The sequence below is a fragment of the Eriocheir sinensis genome, unplaced genomic scaffold (assembly GCF_024679095.1).
Source record: "Eriocheir sinensis breed Jianghai 21 unplaced genomic scaffold, ASM2467909v1 Scaffold1002, whole genome shotgun sequence".
Classification (NCBI taxonomy): Eukaryota; Metazoa; Arthropoda; class Malacostraca; order Decapoda; family Varunidae; genus Eriocheir; species Eriocheir sinensis.
In genome coordinates this window covers 93,595-117,741 of record NW_026110300.1, presented here as the reverse complement: position 1 = coordinate 117,741, position 24,147 = coordinate 93,595, and the positions used below count along the sequence as shown (strand labels likewise).

The 24,147-nt window shown below is 40.7% G+C and overlaps 1 protein-coding gene across 1 annotated transcript; it reads right to left on the bottom strand.

Annotated features, from left to right (window-relative positions):
- Nucleotides 1–428: 428 nt before the first annotated feature.
- LOC126988903 (monocarboxylate transporter 12-like) lies at nt 429–23,502 on the bottom strand. The gene is made up of 3 exons (XM_050847292.1): nt 23,407–23,502; nt 19,413–19,683; nt 429–1,078 (listed from the first exon to the last, which is right to left on the bottom strand). The coding sequence occupies exons 1-3, from the start codon at nt 23,500–23,502 to the stop codon at nt 429–431; spliced, it is 1,017 nt and encodes a 338-aa protein (XP_050703249.1).
- Between the last annotated feature and the right edge of the window lie 645 nt (nt 23,503–24,147).

Below are 24,147 nucleotides of genomic sequence, written 5' to 3'. Positions count from 1 at the left end.
TATATATATATATATATACATGCACTTGTAATAGTGGTCATGCATCCCATAATTCAGCTTTGGCAGCAATAACGGATATGATTTGAAATAGGTGCTGCCTGCCTGCCTGGTTTCTCGCCTTGGTGAGGGACCGAGTTCCCGCTCTCTCACTCGAAATGGCGGTCACTCCCGCGGTATTTTTCCACGGGCCATTCCTTGAATAATGAAATTATGACAAAAAAAAAAATTTATATATATATATATATATATATATATATATATATATATATATATATATATATATATATAGAGAGAGAGAGAGAGAGAGAGAGAGAGAGAGAGAGAGAGAGAGAGAGAGAGAGAGAGAGAGAGAGAGAGAGAGAGAGAGAGAGAGAGAGAGAGAGAGAGAGAGAGAGAGAGAGAGAGAGAGATTAGAAATGTTTCTTTTTTTATTCATTGAAGACGATCTTACCAACAATTGATGTGCACATGATGGTAGATCCTGTCAGCAGAGTTACTTGGCTTTTCAACTTGAACATGGTTGGGAGGATGCTGTGAAAAAACTTTGAAATAAGGCAACCAACGCCTTCCATAGATAAACATAAAGAAATGTCCTTCAGTTCATACCCTTCATCTTTTAAAGCAAAGGGGATGACATTGGTAATACTGAAAAGACCAGCATATGTTATGGCATACACAAGGCATATAATAACGATGGTTGGGGATTTTATGAGAAACAAATTTTTCCCCGATATACAGATAAATGTCTGCAAAGAATCCAGCAGTGATGCTTTTTCTTCCTTTTTTGAACTTATTATTTTGTTTTTTGTTTTAGATGCATGAGCAACGCTCTTTTTGTGCCATTCAACCGGATGTAAAACCATCGCTGCAACACAGATGTTAAGGGCAAGACCGGCTGTGATGAGAACCGATCCTCGAAAACCATAACTTGCGAGGAGACACTTGAGAACATTCGGCATCAGGAGCAGGTTGACTGGTGTGCCGGAAGTCATGATGTCGTTGGCCAGTCCTCTCCAGCGGGTAAAGTAATGTGGGATGATACTGTACGTGAGATTGTATAGCATTTCCACTGACATGCCTGAGGAAAAACATTAATGAAACATACATCATAACTTTTATTTTATTTTTACATTGAAAGTAAATGATATGGACCTAACTTAAATGGCAATTTTTCATAAGAGCTTTTGACGGAGTCTGATAGAGATCTTTGCCTTCTTAACTACACTTCTATGGCTTCCATTCCTCTCTCTGTAGTTTTATCATAAGTTTCTTTTCTGCCCGATCTATCTCTGCTTTGATAGATGGCCACTGTTTTTCCCCTAAGCCTATTAACAGTGGTGTCCCATTCGCTCCCATTTTCTTTCCAATGTTTATTAGGATCTTCTTGCTACTGAAACTTTCCTATCCACTCTTACACTGATGACTCAACTCTCTATTAATCAACAAGGTTTAACAGAAGACCCTCCCTACAGAAAATACATGATTCTAGGCTGGATGCTGCAAGACAATTAATCTTAGGTCTTTTCATCATTTCCGAATGGAGCAAGAGGAATTTGGTGTCGTAAACTACTCAAAAACTCAGTCTCTCCATCAGTCAACTCGACACAATCTTCCAAGCGCCTATCCCTTATTCTTCGAAAATACACAGATGTCACCTTCTGCAATAAACATTCTAGATCTGTCCTTAATAAAATCATAGCGTTAAATCAGCTTCCTAGAGGTTAGACGTTCTATAACATCCCCAACAGTTATTTTCCCCTTCTCAGAAGCTGGTCATATACAGGGTCCTTGTCCTCCCTCGTTTGGAGTATGCTTCTCATGTGTGGGGAGGCTCCACACACACAGCTTTCTTGGACAGAATGAAGTCTAAAGCCCTTCGTCTCATCAGTTCTCCCTCTCTTGCTAGCCCTCACTACCTTCTTTATTCCTCCACAATGTTGCAATTCTTACTATCCTCTCTCGATATTTTCATGCTGACTGCTTTTTTGAAATTTCTAACTGCATCCTTTCCAGCGATCCCGTTGCAAACGACTTTCTATTCCTACTCATCCCAGATCCCTTATGCAAGAGTTAACCAGCATCTTCATGCATTTGTCTCTTCCACTGGTAAACTCAGGAACAGCCTTCCTTCATCTGTATTTCCTCATGCCTACTTAGTCCATGAGCCTGGTCTCAAAATTTTAGACATCGGTATCATATTTGGGCAGGAAATCTGACAGTGATTCTCTGAAAGACAAATGTCTATAGTCTTAAAAAATGCATGATAGCATTCTATATTTCTTAGCCTTCCCCGTTATATCAGCCATTTCTTTGGTATCACTTGTGATTTTTCATCGCGTGACTTAGAGGTTTATTCTTTCCTGTGGCACAATACATTACCTTTAGTAATGCATGTTCTATATCAAAATTAAGTTAAAGAAAAGGAGTCTCAGAATAATAGAGCATGTTTGAATATCTGATCATTTTTACTAGTTATAACCATGTAAAACGTACAGAGTTCCGAATTTTTTTTATTGAACTTAATTTCTTTCATTACAGTAAGGTGATCGTTCTTGATATTGATAGTCTGACTAATGATTCACATTCTGTAGCCTACGAGCTTTCTTTTGATACCAGTATGAGATCTGTAGCTAATTTATTTAGAGAGTTATTTGATTTTAAAGTAACCACTATGAAATTCATGTTATTGAACGAAACCATAGAAATGGCGTTGCAATCTATTGATTAATGAAAATAATATCCATTATATAACATTTAATTGTATATTTAGCTACATTATTTACAGTATTCTTCAAAGTCATACATGACTTCAAAATGTGCTTTTTAATGCAAAAAAAGGAATCCAAAATACGATATTACTGGATCCTAAAGCCCCGTTCACACTGTGCCGACTCTGGGCCACGACTACCCACGACTCAAGGGTACACGAGGTCTTGGGTGTTGATGTGAAAGGGTCTTGAAAGAAGTCTACAAACGGTCGCCGAATGCTGAGCGGACGTCGTGAGGGGAGTGTGGAGTCGTGAGGGTTAGCGCGAAAAAGTATTCCATGCTAAACTTTCACGACAAGAGTCGGCAAGGGTCTGGACCAACCGTCATTTCCGGTTGAGGTCGGAGGGAGGTCGGGGACAGTCGTGAAGACTGTCGTTAACAGTCTTGGCTTGTCTTGAGACAATTGTGCCGACTGTCGGGATCATCTTTCAATTTTTTACCGTTTCCTGTCGGCACAGTCGTCGGTGTCGACTACTTAAGAATGATAAGGGATTGTCGTGACGACAGTCTTCGCCTAATGAAGGACATTCGTGACGACTGTCGGCTCAGAAATATTGGCTAACACTGCCACCATCAGGAAATTAATATTCTTAATTTGCAATCACAAGCACAACAACAACTTCTAGGTTACGTTTTACTAACACAAACTTGGGAGCCGCACAGCACGCACGCACTCCTGCTGCCTCTCTCTTGTGTTGAATGACACAACTTGAGTTGCCACCATGAGGTCAGAAAAATGTGGAATGCAACATTTCATTCTCCAATACGGAATGGATCCATATTTAAAGGAACGGGTAGCAACCCTAAAATTTCTCGACCATGCCATGTGTAACACCCGCTGCACGCTGCTAGTGAAGGCAAGAGGAAGGGAGAAGGGACGTTACGTCGCGTATTTTACACGTATCTTATGACGAACCTTGACAAATTTTACGGACTGGTTTTTATAAAGATTAACCGAAAAATGCGCTCACTACAATTTTAAGATACAGAATTTTATCTGCTTGACCATTCAGACAGCCAAATACGGAACAAACGGCGTTTCGTATTGGTTGAAAACGGAACGCTACATTTCACTCTCGAATACTGAACGATTCCGTATTTTAAGGAACGGGTGGCAACCCGTAGTCTCGGCCCATTATAGCCTATTTACCCCAGGACCCATGAAGACTGCTGTTAAGATGTCTACGGCCAAAATATCCTTTTAATATTTTTTTTTTTTTGTAGAATTCGGCGACAGTCGGCAAGGCTGTCGCCAAGACAGTCACGAAAACTGTCGGGTAGACCGTCGGCCAACTCCTTGGCAACTGTCGCCCAGCTGGTCGGTCAACCAGTTGACAAATAATCTGCAAAACTGTCGTCAAGAGCGTCTGCTGCTGTCGGCCAATAGGTCGGCAGAATCGTTGTTGTCGTAGACATGGCGCCATTTAAAAAAATGACCGTTGAGACTCGTCTAGTTGGCCGAATGTCCCAGACAGTCGGCAATCATACTAGCCGACACCAAGACGCCAAAAAAAAACTCCCTCAATTCTTGGAGCGTAGGAGCCGACTTGTCAGATCCGAAAGTCGCTGGGTTGTCGTGGCCCAGAGTCGCTACAGTGTGAACGGGGCTTTAGACATTAGCATCACAATGTTTTATTTTTAAAACATGAATATAAACTACAATGCTCAAAAAGGTTAATTTGGGAACAATTCATGTCATAAGTGGAAGCAGATGAACATGAGTACCTACAAGTTCAAGACACCCTAGCCAAGTTAAGCAACACAAATCTGAAACAGGAAGATATTTCAAATTTCTTGCAGAATCAAAGCATTATAGAACTCAACTTACTCAAGACAATTTGGTCTTAGTTCCTTGACCATTTTCGCAAGTCAAATGGTGATCTTTCAGCGTTATGGATGTCTTACATTGATATGGTTGAGGTCATTATTTTTGGCTTGCTGCGTGCATCTCGTGAAGGGAACTAGGAGCTCCATGTGCATGCCATCAGGACACTGATTCCTTGGTCCTTTGCATATGACAGGACAAACTATGCCAGATATCTCCCAGTTTATGATGACGCATCCATAAGCGTATGAGGCCTTCAGAAATGGTTGCTTTTCTGTGCAGATGTCAGGTAATAACCCTTTTGGTCGTCTTCCGGTAGATCAGGCACTCGAAGCGACAGTGAACAGAGACACTCAGACACCTGGAGGAACATCCAGATTCAGTCTGAAGTCAGGGGCAGTCAAGCGTTATTACATTTGAACACTGAAGTGCATTTTTGGGTCAATTATGAAACATGATGCAAGAGAATAGAACAGAGCCACTTCATCATGATCTCCAGCAATCAAAAATGATAAGGATGAAGAGGCAGTTTCGCTAATAGTCAGTCTTATTGGCAGCTGGATAAATCCATTTGCATCTCAACTGGAAAGGCTGCCACTCCAGCTAGAGGGTGCTTCAGATTTATTCACTGCTCTAGATGTTGGAGAAAAATGTTACATAAAGTTTGAAAAAGAAAGGCTAGAATGCAACCCAACTGTTACACAGTTCTTTGATACTATCAAGCACAATAAACTGGCACAAACTGGGCGAGCAATCATACTGAAGGCAGACGGATCATTATTTGGGAGGATCATTGTTATGGCCCAAGTTCGAAATCTACAGATGGTAGATATACTTACCTGACCTCTTGGACCAATGCCATGGGCTCTAGGAACTCCAGAGGGTTTACCAAGGAAGACAAACAAGGCAATCCTAGCTATCACACTGCACAAGAATGTAACACCAGAGGAAGAAATACCATTATTTTCAGTGTTTGTAATTGACGGTATGATGTTATTGCAGAAAGTGAAAGCAGACCATAACACGTTTGGAGATATTGCAAGGACAGTCTTTGCAATGGCACTGAAGGAGGGAGGTTTTGCTCAAAGGATTGACTTTGTGTTTGATACCTATTCTGATCTATCCCTCAAATGTTCAAAAAGAAGGCTTAGAGGAGAAAACAATGAGCCAATCCTTCAGAGCATCACTGCTAACCAGCTTGTCCGTCAGTGGAGATAATTTTTAAGAGAGCGTGCCAACAAAGCCAGCTTTATAACATATCTTGTGAATGAATGGAAGCATGACCAATAAAGAAGCAAACTAGAACAGAAGATTATTTTTTTTACAGATGCTGACCAGTGCTTTGAGAAAACCCAAAATAGAAGTGTGATGGTTCCTGATCTATCATGCACTCAAGAAGAAGCTGAAGGCCGTCTTCTCTTTCATGCTGAACATGCTGTAAAGCAAGGACATCAAGAGGTTTTTCTTAACTCTGATGATACAGATGTGCTAATATTGCTCTGGCTTTCCAGAATATCAATGGCGGTTATCTGTATCTTAAATGTAGGATAAAGACGGAGAGGGTTACTGCAGCATTTGGAGCTGATGGTTGCAAAGAATTAATTTGCATGCATGCTTTCACAGGATGTGATAGCGTAAGTGCATTAGCAGGCAAGGGGAAAACACATTAATTTAGATTACTGACCAAAGATAAATATGCACTAGAAACATTTATGGAGCTTGCTATGAGAAGAGTCTTTCTGAAGCAATGATAGAGAGACTTGAAGCAGTTACTTGTCAAATCAACGGACCCAAGACGTCTTGTGTTCGTGTGAATGATCTGAGGAGCTACCTTTTCTGTGCAAGGAAAGGCGAGATAGAAAGCCATCAACTATCTCCTAGCAGAGACTGCTTTCAACAGCATGCACAACGTGCCAATAATATAATCAGGCTGCAATTTGGAGACGCTGTTTACAGCAAAAACCTCACATTCCAAGTCTTGTAGGTAATGGCTGGAAGCTAGAAAGAAATGATTGCAGGAATCGGATACATTTATAGTTAAGACCCGTTGATCACATCCTTAATCTAGTGATTTTTACATTAATCAGAAGACCCAAACATAAAGAAATCAAAATCAGACCCAACAGACCATGGTCCAGAGCTTGGTGGTCTGTCCTTAAACCTAAGTGATTTTACATTTAATCGAAGACTCAAAACGTTGCATTTCTACTAGGTTTGATATTAAGTTGAAGGAAGTGACGGTCGAGCTTATTTTGAAGGAGTCAATCGTGTTACACTGGACCACTGACGGTGGAAGCTTATTCCATTCTCGCACTACAACGTTGGTGAAGAAAATTTGGTGCAGTCTGGTTACTTGTCTACATCTGTTTTTTGTAATTTGTTCCTCGTGCGCATAATACTTGTCTTCACATCTGAGTTTTACGCCATTGTTCGTGCGCATAGTGTCATCGATCATAAACAATGTTGATCTGTCTACATTCGTGAAACCATTAAGTATTTTAAAACATTCGATCAGTTTTTCCGGAGGCGACATTTCTCGAGAGAAGAAGAACATATTAAAGTGAAAAAAAGCCTAGGATTTATTTGTTGCGAGGAAGGGATCATTTTCGTTGCCCGACGCTGAACACCTTCTAATTTAGCAATATCTTGCATGGTGGGACCAACTGTAAAAGCTGCACATAGAGTGGTGTGGGGTCTGACTGTTGTGTTGAGGGAGTATTACATCTTTATTCTTGAATACAAAGTTTCTTTTAATGAAGCCCAACATTCTGTTCGCTTTTATTGCTGCATCGATGCATTTGCTGTGAGAATTTGAGGTTTGACGCGATTTTGACCCTCAAGTCTTTGACACATTGAACGCTTTTGAGTTTAACGCCTTGCATTTCGTATTCAGACTTCTTATTCCTCATTCAACGAAGGACCTGGCACTTGTCTACGTTAAGGGGCATCCCATCTATCCGACCAAGCTGAAATTTTGTGCAAATCCTCTTGGAGGCTTTGCCTGTCTTCGTCAGTGAGAACCAAGTTGCCAATCTTCGTGTCGACAGGCGCCTCTGAGTTAAAATCAAATCAATCACTACTCTTTGTTGTGTTATCAGCCAATTCGCGATCCATTGGTTTACTTGACCGTCAATACCTATTTGCTTTAATTTGTAAAGAAATCAAGATAGACTACGTCCAGTGATTTGGTTACGTCATAAACAGTGAAGAGGTCGTTATAAAAGGTTAATAGGTTTGATAGGCAGGATCTTTTGTTTCATTGTGAGTCCCCAATCAATGAGTGGCTTCAGGTAATTCTGATTTGTCTCTAATTATGCCCTCAAGTAGCTTACCCACAACCGAAGTTAGACTAATGGGCCTGTAATTACCTGGTGCTTTTTTGTCTCCTTTCTGAAAAATCGGTGTCACGTTAGCTTTTTCCAATCTGAAGGTACGATGCCTTGTCGCAAGGACATATTATGAACCAGTTGTAGGAGGAGAGATTATTCTCTTTTGTTTTCTTTCAGCAGAGTTGGATATACTTTGTCAGGTCCAGGACTTTTATTTGTTTTAAGTGAATGGAGAGCTTTAAGGACTTCAGTTCGGTTGTTATTTCAAAATTAGGCAATGCATGCTCGAGATTTACAATAGTACTGGTTGGTGGTAGCGAGAGGAAGACTGTTAGTATTAAACACCGAGGAAAAGTAATTGTTTAAGAGGTTTGCAATGTGGCTGTCAGTCACTAGTGCACCGTCGCTGTTTGTTAAGGTCCAATACCACTTTTGATCGCCTTTCTGTTGTTTAATCAAGCCAACTGAAAAGATTTCGGATTATTTTTACAGTTGGCTGCAATATTTTCTTCGTATCTACGCTTTGCCTGACCTACTAGTCTTTTTACTCGTCGCCTGGCATCATTATAAAGTCTAACTGGGGGAGACCAGCTGTTAATTAAGTGGATGGATGGTCGACCTGTTCCTGAGGGTCTGCTAGATATGTTGTCTTGTAAGTGTTACAAAATGTATGTTATATCAAAGTGCATCTGTTTGATTAATGGACTAAAATGAGCCGACATGTGCAGATTACAAGACTGTAAAAATCGTGAGGATGATGAGGATGAAAAACATTTGGAAGTACTGAATGAGTTTTGGGAATACAGTAGTTAAAGTATATTCAAAGAACTTACTGTATAATTTTTTTCGCATGGAATGTAGTGTTCAGAGCACTTTAATGCTTACCAGTTGTTTTTATTTCATTGTAATAATTAATTCGTTTCTTCCAGTCCTACATCTACAATTACTTTCACCATGTAAAATATTGTTATAATTAACATTATGTTAAACTTTGAGCATTGTAATTTATATTCATGTTTGAAAAAAAAAAACATTATGATGCTAATGTCTTACGATCCAATAATATTGTATTTTGGATTCCTTTTTTTTTCTTCATTAAAAAGCATATTTTGAAGTCATGTATGACTTCGAAGAATACTGTAAATAATGTAGCTAAATATAAAAGTATATGTTCATTAATCAATAGATTGCAACGCCATTTCTATGGTTTTACTCACATTTGAAAAAACTTCAGCCCGACTCAGATAGTAGCCCATCACTTGCTTAAACAAAACAAAAATTACGTTTCGTTCATCAATGAACATGAATTTCATAGTGATTACTTTAACATCATATAATTATCTTAATATAATAGCTACAGATCTCATACTGGTATCAAAATAATGTGAATCATGGGCCCTAGGACGGAGGTCGCAGCTCATTAATGCTGGGATCACACATCTGCGGTTTCGCTCTGCGACGTTTGGCGATTTTGAAAATGCACGAAATCGTGGGAGCATCGCCATTGTCTCTGCGAGTTTGCCTCTGTTTCAACTCACAGCAACATGGCGAGGGAGGGTCGCTCGCCTATACGCATACGAGGGCGACAGGCGAGGGGACGTTGAGGTGAATAGTGCTTGAATGCGCGCGACTGTACGCAGAGGAGCCCAATTTTGAAAATAAAACCCATTACGACGGTTCGCGATAAACGCAGGGCCTGGCGACTATACGCGACCGCCCCTTGTCTAGCCGCTCGACGACGCTCGACGTCGCACGCATGGTCGAGAAAACGTCGAGGGCGCGTCGCTGTACGACCCATAACAGGTGGGCAACACTATCGCACTCTCTCTGCCATCCATCTCCCACACATCACACATTATATATATATATATATATATATATATATATATATATATATATATATATATATATATATATATATATATATATATATATATATATATATATATATATATAAACACACACACACACACACACACACACACACACACACACTAACCAGAAATTAATATTGGCACCCTGGATATCCCGACGCTCTAACGCTAAGGTTATTATTTCGGCTGATCAACCTTATAGGTTTTCAATATGGTAAAGTAATCCCCATCTGGCAACGCCAGTTGCTTGTGTCGATTCAAATTTGGTATTCGGTTAGTAACGAACACCCAGTGCTTCAAGTAAGTAGTAGCCCGTGCTACCCTCCCTTACTGTCGCTGATATTACTTTATTGTTTCTTGCTTCTAATTTACCAGTTCTTAACCTGGGGGTCGTGATCTGGGATCAAAGTAAGTTGTTTTGAGGAATTCTGGATGTTATTCGTACGGTATAAGGTTTTCGGGATGTTATACCGTATTTACAACTTCTGTAATAAATGGTAAGTGGAAAGAGTTTTATAATCTGTAATAACTTGCTAACAAACTAATGAAGTAGTCAAGAGAAATACATTATAATTTTACAGTGTACTCTAGCTAATAATTTTACTGTGTACACTAGCTTATAATTTTGGATTTTGTGAAACCAGGCTATTATTTTTCATTTAGGAATATTATTCTATTATTTTGTATTCATGAATACAAGGCTATTATTTAGCAGTTAGGAATATTATTCTATTATTTTGCATTTATGAACACTAGGGTATTATTTTGCATTTAGGAATACTATTCTATTATTTTCCATTCATGAACACTAATCTATTATTTAGCAGTTAGGAATAATATGCTATTATTATAAATTAATTAATTTTAGGCTATTATTTTGCAGGCGATTCAAAATTCAAAATTCAGAATGGCGAAAAATTACAGAGCCTCGGAGTCCCCGCCTGGGGGGGGACCATAAATTCCCCCAGGGAGGACTCCCCTTCTGGCTGCCGACTTGAGAGGTGTCCTGATAACTCCTCGAAGCTCCTCCTTATCAATTTCTGCAACATTCGCGGTCTTCGTTCTAATTTTCATTCTGTGGAACACCATCTCTCCTCCTCTAAACCTCATCTTCTCTTCCTCACCGAAACACAGGTTTCTGAGGCTACTGACAGCAACCTCTACTCTGCTTCCTCCTACTATCTCTATCCTAAATTTCAATCCAAAGCTGGATGTTGCGCCTACGTGCGCAACGACATCACTTGCTCTCGTGCCCACGACCTTGACTCTTCAGAATTTTCTACCATCTGGCTAAAGCCCCAAATACACTGCCGAATTTTGGCCACGAACTTGACGCCGAATCAGTTCGTGAAAAAATTCGGCGACCGGTTCGCCGACATGACCAAGATTCTTACAGTTCGTGAACATTCGGCGACATGTCGGCGAATGCTCACGATAATTCGGGGACAATTAGGAGACATGTCGCCGACTATTCGGCGTCCCTGTTGCCGAGCTCAAAATCTGAAATTTTAACGTTTTTTTTGTCGCGGAATAACTGGCGACAAGTCTCCGAATTCTCTTCGCATGTCCCCGAAGTATCGGCGACATGTCGGGGACAATTCTCCGACAGTGCCAAGATTTCTGACAGCTGATCATCTGATGCCCATGTGGCATATAAAAGCACGGGAATCGGCGCCTACATCATGGACTACTACAACACCTGGGGAGCAGAGGCCTGGCAGAACAGAACTGTGGGCGAGTAAATACCATGTATGGTAATATGTGTGGTAATATGTATGATAGTATGTGTAATAAAATGTATAAATGTGACTTGTTTTTGTTTTGCTCTCCTACAAATATTTTTAGAATGAATGAATGTTTACGTAATATTAATAAACAAACCAGTAACTGAAAGAAGAAATAAATCTAAATAACTAAAAATGAAACAAAGGTTACATGATGGCAGAATAGTGATATTAAGAAATAAATAAAGTAATAAATAGTAAATTAATTATGAAATAAATGAAACTGTTAGTTCCATTCCTATTTTATATATTCATGATTCTTCTTGTTTTTCATATTTTCTTGTTTACTATTTATTATTATAGTATTATTTTGTTCACTATATATATATATATATATATATATATATATATATATATATATATATATATATATATATATATAGAGAGAGAGAGAGAGAGAGAGAGAGAGAGAGAGAGAGAGAGACCCCCGTGTACCCCTCCCACCGCGACCCGTTTGCCGTGTCTTGATTAATTCGCCGAATATTCGGGGACACGTCCCCGAATAGTCTTGGCCATTCGGCGACATGTCGGAGACATGTCCCCGAATAGTCGGCGACATGTCGGCGACAAATTTCCCGATAAAATTAAAATTTCAACGGTCAAAATTCGGTGACAATTCGCCGAACACCGTGAATCGGACGCCGAATTGTCGGCGACATGTCGGCGACATTTCGGCGATAATTCGGCGGCCATTTTGCATTCGTGCACATTCGGCGAACGGCCGCGAATTTTTCATGCAACATGAAACTTTCGTGGCGGTCGTGACCAACTGTCAAAAGTCGCGTGGTGGACGCAGACATGTCCCCGAACGGCCAAGAACAGGCAAGAAAGATGCCGAACTTGTTCGCGACACAGGATGACTTGCATATTCGCGCACATTCGTGAACCAAAATTCGGCAGTGTATTTGAGGCTTTAGACTTCATTGTCATTCTATTACTAAATACATCTGTGCTGTTTATCTCTCACCTAAAGCCCCAAATACACTGCCGAATTTTGGCCACGAACTTGACGCCGAATCAGTTCGTGAAAAAATTCGGCGACCGGTTCGCCGACATGACCAAGATTCTTACAGTTCGTGACCATTCGGCGACATGTCGGCGAATGCTCAAGACAATTCGGGGACAGTTCGAAGACATGTCGCCGACTATTCGGCGTCCATGTCGCCAAGCTCAAAATGTGAAATTTTAACGGGTTTTTTTTTTTGACGCGGAATAACTGGCGACAAGTCTCCGATTGTCTTCGCATGTCCCCGAAGCGTCGGCGACATGTCGGGGAGAATTCTCCGACAGTGCCAAGATTTCTGACAGCTGATCATCTGATCCCCATGTTGCATATAAAAGCACGGGAATCCGCGCCTACATCATGGACTACTACAACACCCGGGGAGCAGTGGCCTGGCAGAACAAAATTGTGGGCGAGTAAATACCATGTATGGTAATATGTGTGGTGATATGTATGATAGTATGTGTAATAAAATGTATAAATGTGACTTGTTTTTGTTTTGCTCTCCTACAAATATTTTTAGAATGAATGAATGTTTACGTAATATTAATAAACAAACCAGTAACCTAAAGAAGAAATAAATCTAAATAACTGAAGATGAAACAAAGGTTAAATAATGGCAGAATAATGATATTAAGAAATAAATAAAGTAATAAATAGTAAATTAATTATGAAATAAATGAAAATGTTAGTTCCATACCTATTTTATATATTCATGATTCTTCTTGTTTTTCATATTTTCTTGTTTGCTATTTATTATTATAGTATTATTTTGTTCCGTGTTTATATATATATATATATATATATATATATATATATATATATATATATATATATATATATATATATATATATATATATATATATATATATATTGATAGATAGATAGATAGATAGATAGAGAGATAGAGAGATAGATAGAGATAGAGATAGATATAGATATATAGATAGATAGATAGAGATAGATAGATAGATAGAGATAATACATAAATAGATAGATAGATAGATAGATAGATAGATAGATAGACAGACCCTCATGTACACCTCCCACCGCGACCCGTTTGCCGTGTCGTGATTAATTCGCCGAATATTCAGGGACATGTCCCAGAATAGTCTTAGCCATTCGGCTACATGTCGGAGACATGTCCCCGAATAGTCGGCGACATGTCGGCGACAATTTTTTTTTTTTTTTTTTACAACAAAGGAGGCAGCTCAAGGGCACACACAAAAAAAGAAAACAATAATAAAAAAAAGCCCGCTACTCGCTGCTCCTAAAAAAGAAACAAAAGAGGTGGCCGAAAGGAGGAACAAATACGGGAGGAGAGGTGTCCTGATACCCTCCTCTTGAAAGACTTCAAGTCGTAGACAGTAGGAAATACAGATGAAGGAAGATTGTTCCAGAGTTTCCCAGCGTGAGGGATGAAAGAGTGAAGATGCTGGTTCACTCTTGCATAAGGGGTTTGGACAGTATAGGGATGAGCATGAGTAGAAAGTCGAGTGCAGCGGGGCCGCGGGAGGGGGGGAGGCATGCAGTTAGCAAGTTCAGAAGAGCAGTCAGCGTGGAAATATCGATAGAAGATAGAAAGAGAGGCAACATTGCGGGGGAATTTAAGAGGTAGAAGACTATCAGTATGAGGAGGAGAGCTGATGAGACGAAGAGCCTTAGCCTCCACTCTGTCCAGAAGAGCTGTGTGAGTGGAGCCCCCCCACACAGGAGATGCAATCTCCATACGAGGGCGGACAAGGCCCCTGTATATGGACAGCAACTGTGCAGGGGAGAAGAACTGGCGGAGACGGTACAGAACGCCCAGCCTCGAGGAAGCTGATTTAGTAAGAGATGAGATATGAAGTTTCCAGTTGAGATTTTGAGTTAAGGATAGACCGAGGATGTTTAGTGTTGAGGAAGGTGATAGCTGGGTGTTGTCAAAGAATAGGGGATAGTTGTTTGGAAGATTGTGTCGAGTGGATAGGTGGAGAAACTGTGTTTTTGAGGCGTTGAAGGACACCAGGTTCTTCTTGCCCCAATCGGAAATAATAGTAAGGTCTGAGGCTAAGCGTTCTGCAGCCTCCAGCCTTGAGTCGTTATGTTCCTGTAGGGTGGGTCTTCTATTAAAAGAAGTTGAGTAATGCAGAGTGGAATCATCGACGTAGGAATGGATAGGACAGTTCGTTTTGGAAAGAAGATCATCAATGAACAACAGAAAAAGAGTGGGAGATAGGACAGAACCCTGTGGGACACCACTGTTAATAGATTTAGGGGAAGAACAGTGACCGTCTACCACGGCAGAAATAGAACGGTCAGAAAGGAAACTGGAGATAAAGGTACAGAGAGAAGGATAGAAACCGTAGGAGGGTAGTTTAGAAAGCAAAGATTTGTGCCAGACCCTATCAAAAGCTTTTGATATGTCCAGCGCAATAGCAAAAGTTTCACCGAAACGGCTAAGAGAGGATGACCAAGAGTCAGTTAAGAAGCCTAGGAGATCACCAGTAGAACGCCCCTTGCGGAACCCATACTGGCGATCAGATAGAAGGTCAGAAGTGGAAAGGTGCTTTTTGAATCTTCCGGTTAAGGATTGATTCAAAAGCTTTAGATAGACAAGAAAGTAAAGCTATAGGACGGTAGTTTGAGGGATTGGAGCGGTCACCCTTCTTGGGTACAGGCTGTATGAAGGCATACTTCCAGCAAGAAGGAAAGGTAGATGTTGACAGGCAGAGGCGAAAGAGTTTGACCAGGCAGGGTGACAGCACGGAGGCACAGTTTCTAAGGACAATAGGAGGCACTCCATCAGGTCCATAAGCCTTCTGAGGATTGAGGCCAGAGAGGGCATAGAAAACATCATTTTGAAGAATCTTTATAACAGGCATAAAGGAGTCAGAGGGGGGATGAGTAGGAGGAATATGCCCAGAATCGTCCAGAGTGGAGTTTTTAGAAAAAGTTTGAGAGAAGAGTTCAGCCTTAGAGATAGATGAGACGGCAGTGTTGCCGTCAGGACTAAGGAGTGGAGGGAAAGATGAAGAAGTAAAGTTGGAGGAGATGTTTTTGGCTAGATGCCAGAAGTCACGGGAAGAGTTAGAGAAAGCAAGGTTTTGACATTTTCTATTAATGAAAGAATTTTTGGTTAGTCGGAGAATAGATTTGGCACGATTTTGGGCAGAAATGTAAAGTTCATAATTAGCATTAGTTTGAAGGCTCTGGTACCTTTTGTGAGCTACCTCTCTATCATTGACAGCACGAGAGCAGGCGTGATTAAACCAAGGCTTTTTAGCGTGAGGAGTAGAGAAAGAACGAGGAATGTATGCCTCCATTCCAGAGACAATCACCTCTGTGATGCGCTGAACACACACAGAGGGGTCTCTATCCTGGAAGCAATAATCATTCCACGGGAAATCGGAAAAGTACATCCTGAGGTTTGCCGATAAAATTAAATTTGAACGGTCAAAATTCGGGGACAATTCGCCGAACACCGCGAATCGGACGCCGAATTGTCGGCGACATGTCGGCAACATTTCGGCGATAATTCGGCGGCCATTTTGCATTCGTGCACATTCGGCGAACGGCCGCGAATTTTTCATGCAACATGAAACTTTCGTGGCGGTCGTGACCAGCTGTCAAAAGTCGCCCTCGTATGGAGTATGCATCTCATGTGTAGGGGGGTCCACTCATACAGCTCTCCTTGACAGAGTGAAGTCAAAGGCTCTTCGTCTCATCAACTCTCCTCCTCATACTGATAGTCTTCTACCTCTTAAATTCCGCCGCCATGTTGCCTCTCTTTCTATCTTCTATCGATATTTTCATGCTGACTGCTCTTCTGAACTTGCTAACTGCATGCCTCCCCCCCTCCCGCGGCCACGCTGCACACGTCTTTCTACTTATGCTCATCCCTATACTGTCCAAACCCCTTATGCAAGAGTCAACTAGCATCTTTACTCTTTCATCCCTCACACTGGTAAACTCTGGAACAATCTTCCTTCATCTGTATTTCCTCCTGCCTACGACTTGAACTCTTTCAAGAGGAGGGTATCAGGACACCTCTCCTCCCGAAATTGACCTCTCTTTTTGGACACTCCTTTGATCTCTATCTAGGAGCAGTGAGTAGCGGGCTTTTTTTTTTTTTTTTTTCTTTACGCCCTTGAACGGTCTCCTTAGCTGTAAAAAAAAAAAAAAAAAAAAAAGGGGGGGGCAGGGTAGCGGTGTGTGGCAGGACAGTGTGAGTGCGAGCGAGTGGTCGCTCGCCAACGGTTTTTCACACCCTCTCGCTCGCTCGCTGCCATCTCGCTCTCCGAAGCAGCGTCGCTGCCATACGCACGATGTACAAAGTCGCTCGCATATACGCTCGCATACACCGCAACCCCTTGCGTTTGACGAGGGTATGCGAGCGCATACTGCGATGGTCTCTCGCTTAACCGTGTGAATAATCGTGCGATTTGGCCAATATCGCAGACTTTCTGCGAACCTTTTGAACATTTCAAAATGTTCACGCGACGGGCCGGCACCCGCAAGTTGTGCGAACTTTACCGCGCGACTATTGCGATTAATCGCAGGGACGTCGCTACGATGTCGAGCGTATATGCCGATTTCGGAAATTTTCAAAATCGCCAACTGTCGCAGAGCGAAATCGCGTAAGACTTTTAAGTCCCCCTCATACCCAGACCTGCTTAGAGGAGTGTTATTAAGGGGTAATTGTATGAGTATAAAATCCCACCCACTCGTACAGTACGTCTGCCGCATCATGGAGAACGCTAGCCTCCTGATCTGAATGACTTACTCTACCGATCTTGGAATCACCTGCGAACTTGCTGACATCAGTATTAATTCTTGAGCTTAAATCGTTGATGTAAATGTTATAAAACAGAAGATCCAGTACCAATCCATGTGGAACTCCACTCGTAACACAGGCACAGTCATATTTTTTTTACAATTGATTTTCAGTCTCTGCTTCCTTCCTCTAAGCCACGCCCTGATCCCATCGATTGAATGATTGACGATTGATTGACTGAAGCATTCATCCTTTAAAAAGAAAAAAAACATAGATAAATATGCATCGGTGGCAAAAACAGTTACCATATATGTATTCCTGCAAACAAAGAGAAAAAGAAGAAGAAGAAGAAAAAGAAGAAGAAGAAGAAGAAGAAGAAGAAGAAGAAGCAGGAGAAGGAAAAGAAGAAGAAGAAGAAGTAAGTGGACCAACATGATGGGAAACCAGCGATCTAGCTTTTCGGTCCCACGACAATGGGATTTTAATGGAAATCTTCCGCGTCGGGCGTGTCAGTACACGAATTTCCCCTCCAAGTTAGATGAATGTGTGATTAATTCTTCCTTGAGTTTACCATTAACTCTCTGACGGTGAATGTGGATTATCAAAAGTACGTTTAGTCGCCAAATAAATAGAATATCACTGCTTAGCCACCAGTCTGACGTAAACTTCTACTCATCCTGCAACACATGGGAAATTTATTCAACCCCGACGGGGAAGAAAATATGCTATGCTGTGGCCGGCAGTTTAACCGCGATCAGCAAGATGGAAGCCAGCGCTCCGCCCATTCGTTTGGTTAAAAGGAAAGAAATAGAAGCTTGATAATAAAAGGAAAAAAGAAGAATAAAAGAGAAAAATTAAAAGGAAGAAGAAGATAAAGAAGAAGTGGAAGATAAAAAGAAAAAGAAAAGAAAAGAAGAGAAAAAAAAAGAAGAAATAGAAGGAAGTAGAAGCAGCAGAAGAGGAAAAAGAAGAAGAAGAAGAGGAAGAAGAAGAAGAAGAAGAAGAAGAAGAAGAAGAAGAAGAAGAGAGAAGAAAACAAGAAGACGAAGGAGACAATAAAATAATCAATAAATAAATCTTATCCGGTGATAGCAGCATCTTCAAGGTTTGGGTTTACGTAAAACAAAACTTTATTGTCACTGCATCGAGTACGCATCACATCTGCGGACTGATTCCATCGAAACCTCCATTTAATAGGGTATAAAGAGGAATGCTCCAAGACGCGGAAAAGGATTCCGAAAGCCTTGAGCAGTGGGGCTTACTCTGTGTCTTGATCCTAAACTCCGTCCGCCTTGCGTCTCTAGTGCCCGACTTTAAATCCTTGGAGAATTCTTGCCAAAAATATTAATCCCGAGTAGATCAATTTCTCATGTGGTTTGTGAAATGGCATTTTTCAGCATGCAGTGGTCGGTGAGGTGAAATCCATTCCTGTGCATATCTTCCTAGTTCGAGCAAAAAATTATTGACTTGCCTCTCCCGGACTTCAATAAAGCAGAATATTCTGAAGGGTATCTTCAAGGGAATCAAAGCACAGAGAATATAATTTAAAATGAAAAATGAAAGCTATATAATGTCCTGAGAGACGGAAAATGATTCCGGAGGCTTTGAACCGTGGTGGCCCTCCTTCACTCGACGCTAGAATCCGCTCCGTGTCTCGAGAGCTCAGATGCAAATTTCGAGCAAGTTGTGGGCAAATGTTCATCCCAATATTAATAGTTTATCATGTGCTACGAGAATGGATTCCCTCTCCCTCCTTTATGACTCAGATATCATTTTTTTTAATCAATCCTTTTCAGCTTCTCAAAGTACTCATCAATGCTACATTGCTTTCTTTTATCAATATTTCATTGTTCACTGCTCTTTCAAAATTACAAACTCAATGTTTTAACCTCTCACGTTGTCCCCCTGCGAATGGTCTCAGATAATCAGGTCATACTCATCCTTAAACAGTTAATCTTGCAAATACAACACTGAACTCTTTTTCCCAATTTTATCCAGAGCAAACATTTAAAAGTAGTAGTGTTATGCTGGGCACTTTAATAGTTTAAATAATTGTGGAATGAGTTACTACCTGCTAGAAAAGAATACGAGAAGATGAGGTATGAGCCCGACGTTGCAAATGCGGACAAGGCCAGACCAACACCGTTGACAACTCCCAGGGAAAACGCTACCATGCGCCAGCCATACTTGCTGACCAAAGGTTCCAGAAAATAACTGAAGAAGCTGGAGAACGTAAAGACGAGACTGTATATCCAACCAATGAGAGCAGACGACGTCTTCAGCTCAGTTAAAAAACCAAGGAAGAGGATACCAAAACACTGCGTTGTTAGCCCAACTAGCAACTGTTGGTAAGAAAAAGAAAGATAATTTAATTCAAACCTAACATAAATAATTTGTTAGTATATATATATATATATATATATATATATATATATATATATATATATATATATATATATATATATATATATATATATATATATATATATATATATATATATATATATATATATATATATATATATATATATATATATATATATATATATATATATATATATATATATATATATATATATATATATATATATATATATATATATATATATATATATATATATATATATATATATATATATATATATATATATATATATATATATATAAAGGCTGAACTCCTCGCTCAGACTTTTTGTAACAACTCTACTCTGGACGATTCTGGGCATAATCCTCCTACTCATCCCCCCTCCGACTCCTTTATGCCTGTTATTAAGATTCTTCCCAATGATGTTTTCTATGCCCTCTCTGGCCTCAACTCTCAGAAGGCTTATGGACCTGATGGAGTGCCTCCTGTTGTCCTTAAAAACTGTGCTTCCGTGCTGACACCCTGTCTGGTCAAACTCTTTCACTTTTGCCTATCAACATCTTCCTTTCCTTCCTGCTGGAAATACGCCTTCGTACAGCCTGTGCTTAAGAAGGGTGACCGTTCCAATACCTCAAACTACCGCCCTATAGCTTTACTTTCCTGTCTATCTAAAGCTTTTGACTCAATCCTTAACAGGACGATTCAAAAGCACCTTTCAACTTCTAACCTTCTATTTGATCGCCAGTTTGAGTTCCGCAAGGGGCGTTCTACTGGCGATCTTCTTGCTCTCTTAACTTAACGAGTGTTTATAGTGGCGCCATCTTGCATTGGCTCATGCTGCCCTCCCGGAGCTCATCTTTAATCCTAGAATCTAGAGTCCGGGTTGATAGGTGGTCTTCTGGACGGCATGTGGGTAGTTTTCAGCCACTCGGCGGCGGCTGAAAAATCCCAGCTTGGTGGCACCGGTCGGGGATTGAACTCGCGTCCTCCTGAACACGGGGCCGTCTTGCTATCCGTTTAGCCACCGCCATATATATATATATATATATATATATATATATATATATATATATATATATATATATATATATATATATATATATATATATATATATATATATATATATATATATATATATATATATATATATATATATATATATATATATATATATATATCATACCTGGGCACTTCCGCACCTCGGTCCGGACCTCCGCTCCTCCGCACCTGCGGACCGCCAAACGAGGTGCGGAAGCCCGGAAGTGCGGAACGTTTTCAAAAGTGCCGAAGTAACAGGTGCGGACAGGGGAAATTTTGGGTCCAGACTTCCGCACCTGAGATTTTCAAAGAAAAAAAACGAAGACGACAAACAGTCCGCGGCATTACTTTCGCGCGTTTTGGCGGGCTGTGCTACCAGCTGATCACTGTGTCAATTTTCTTTTTCTTTTCAGAATCTTTTTACATTTAGTGATTCACTGCGATTATTTAGTGTTTAGTGTTTACAAATAAACATGGACAGATACGTGAAAAGAGGTGATAGCGACAGGAGCAGGAGTGTGTCAGGGGATAGTAGCGTCAATAGCGTGAGCTACAGAACCAGCACGCCTGCACCGTCATCCTCCAGAACCCCTACGCCGCTGGCGACGTTAGACATTTCCTTGTCTGACGTGGAGCTGGACCCCTTCCAGTGTAATGCCAGAATTTAATTAAGAATGGGAAAATGTAAATTAGGGAGGAATAAGCCGTTACCGCATAGAACATTCCAGACTCGCGCTTGAGAGGCCCACCCCATTTGAAGGTAAATATATATATATATATATATATATATATATATATATATATATATATATATATATATATATATATATATATATATATATATATATATATATATATATATATATATATATATATATATATATATATATATATATATATATATATATATATATATATATATATATATATATATATATATATATATATATATATAATATAATATATATATAATATATATATATATATATATATTATATATATATTATATTATATATATATATATATACTCACGATACCATAACAATTGTTTAGCGCACCCAAATAAAAAAAGCAGCAGCAGCAACCACCCAGGCCCAGCCATCTTCATGGGTCTCGACAAAGGAAGGCTTCATTTCTGTATAACTGTGGCGTCGCGTGAGTTCTTGTACGTTGGCCATCATCTTAATAATTAGAGTGAGGTGAAAAGTACGTAACTGGAAAACTTAAAAGAATAAGGTTGTTCGCTACTTTTCTGATGGCAGACAGCACTCTTTCATAAAGTGTGGACGAGGAAGATGTATTCGCCTATGTCATGCCCGCTCCAGTTTTCTGCAAAGCCAAACAGGAAAACGATAGATATCACCAAAACCTGTGATCAAGTTATATAGCATTTTTTATAGTTATAAAGTATTCATCGAGTAAAACATTATATAACAAGACTTTGTCGCCATCACATGTTATCACGGAAATGAAAATGAAAAAAATAATCACCCTTTAAATATCCCTGATATAGAACTATATTTCACACATTCATGTAAAATTTTAATTTATGTATTAATTTTTGCTGTACGTTCGTACATGTGAGCCTTCAAGTGTTTCGGGCGAGTGACGTGTCCGGTGTTTCGGGGGTTCGGGACGAGGTTACCCTCCTCTTGGCTCCCTGGCGGTTCAATAATTCGAAGTGGGCAGTCACCAAGATACAGGTTTAGCCGAGTCGAATGGGTTGGCACTCAACCTGGTAAGACCAACAGCTACTATATAGTTAGATAAATATTTATAGCTTATGTTAATAACGTCTGTCATGATTACAGTTTGCCATAAACTATCGTGTAAAATGGACAGAACATTTTCTGAGGGATGCGTCTATCTATCTTTGGCCAATGTCCCCCATTCCAAGGGGGGTGGCCCACTCCCGGCAGATACTCTTTCACTCACACACCCACACAACCATTCATACCAACTTAGTCCCGAGGGGCTTTTGGGTACTCACCGTTCCTGTACCACACACGGGCCACATACAGCACAGTTACCGGGAACCTTCCACAGTGAGGCCCGACAGCGGAAACTGGTTTACCCCTACCGCTTCATACACCGTACCCCACTCATACTTTCTCCACCTGCGCAGGCTCAAGTGTTCCTGCGTCACCCCTTACCCATCTACAATTGCTTTCCATTAACGCCTATCTCTTGCACTCTCCCTTCCTTGCTTTACTGACATATCTCGCACACCCAGCGCTCTCCCTCCATCCAACCTCTTCTAGCCCTTCCTCTCACTCTCACCCCACTCACTTCACCCTTCCACACCCTTTTCGTCAGACGTTCCTCACCCATTCTTACCATATGCCCATACCAACTCAGCACCCTCTGATCCACCCTTTCAGACAGCTTTCTCACCACTTCCGTTCTCTGCCTCACGTCCTCATTTCTCACTCTGTCCATTCTCATTACACCTACCATACTCCTCAGGCACCTCATCTCAAACACATCCAACCTCTTCTTTTCGTCCTGTCTCACATTCCACGTTTCGGCCCCATACAGAGCTGTGGGCACAACTACTCCTTCATACAGCCTTCTCTTAGCATTCATCCCTAATGCTCTGTTGCTCAATACACTGTTCATTCTACTCATACATTTACTTGCTTATTTCACTCTGTTTCCAACCTCCACATCCACTCTCCCATTTACTGCTACATGTGACCCAGGATACTTGAAGCTCTCAACTTCCTCCAGCAGCAGCCCATTCAGCCTCACATTCATTCTGCCACCATCAGCATCCCTTACACATCTCATAACCTTGCTTTTTCCCAAATTCACTCTCAACTTTCTTCTTTCACACACTCTACCAAACTCTATCACCAGCTTTTGTAGGCCCTCCTCACACTCCGCCACAAGGGCAGTGTTATCTGCAAATAGCAACTGGCTTATCTTCCACTCCCTTTCATTTTCACTCACCAGTGTCAAGCCCTCACCTTGCACTCTTGCATTCATTTCCCTCACTACTCCATCCATGTACACGTTAAACAGCCACGGTGACATCACACAGCCTTGCCGCAACTCCGCATTCACCTCGAACCAATCACTCTCACCTTTACCAACTCTCACACATGTCCTACTATTCTTATAAAAGCTTTTCACTGCAGACAATTACCTACCTCCCATTCCATACATCCGCATTACACTCTATAATGCCTCCCTATCAACTCTATCATAGGCTTTCTGCAGGTCCATAAAGGCCAAGAGCCCTTCCTTACCTTTATCTAAACACTCCTCACACACCTGCCTTACCCGCAAACACCTGATCCATGCACCCTCTGCCGCTCCTAAACTCACACTGCTCCTCATCAACCATACACTGTCCCCCATCGGACCCTATCAATCAATACTCTCCCATACACCTTGCCA

Coding starts and splice junctions, on each gene's coding strand:
- LOC126988903 (XM_050847292.1), bottom strand. CDS start 23,502: ATGAATGTGAGGCTGAATGGGCTGCTGCTGGAGGAAGTTGAGAGCTTC. Junction 19,684..23,406: donor ATGGGAGAGTGGATGTGGAG/GTTGGAAACAGA, acceptor TCTTACCAACAG/TTGCTAGTTGGGCTAACAAC. Junction 1,079..19,412: donor CTCGTATTCTTTTCTAGCAG/GTAGTAACTCAT, acceptor GTTTTTCCTCAG/GCATGTCAGTGGAAATGCTA.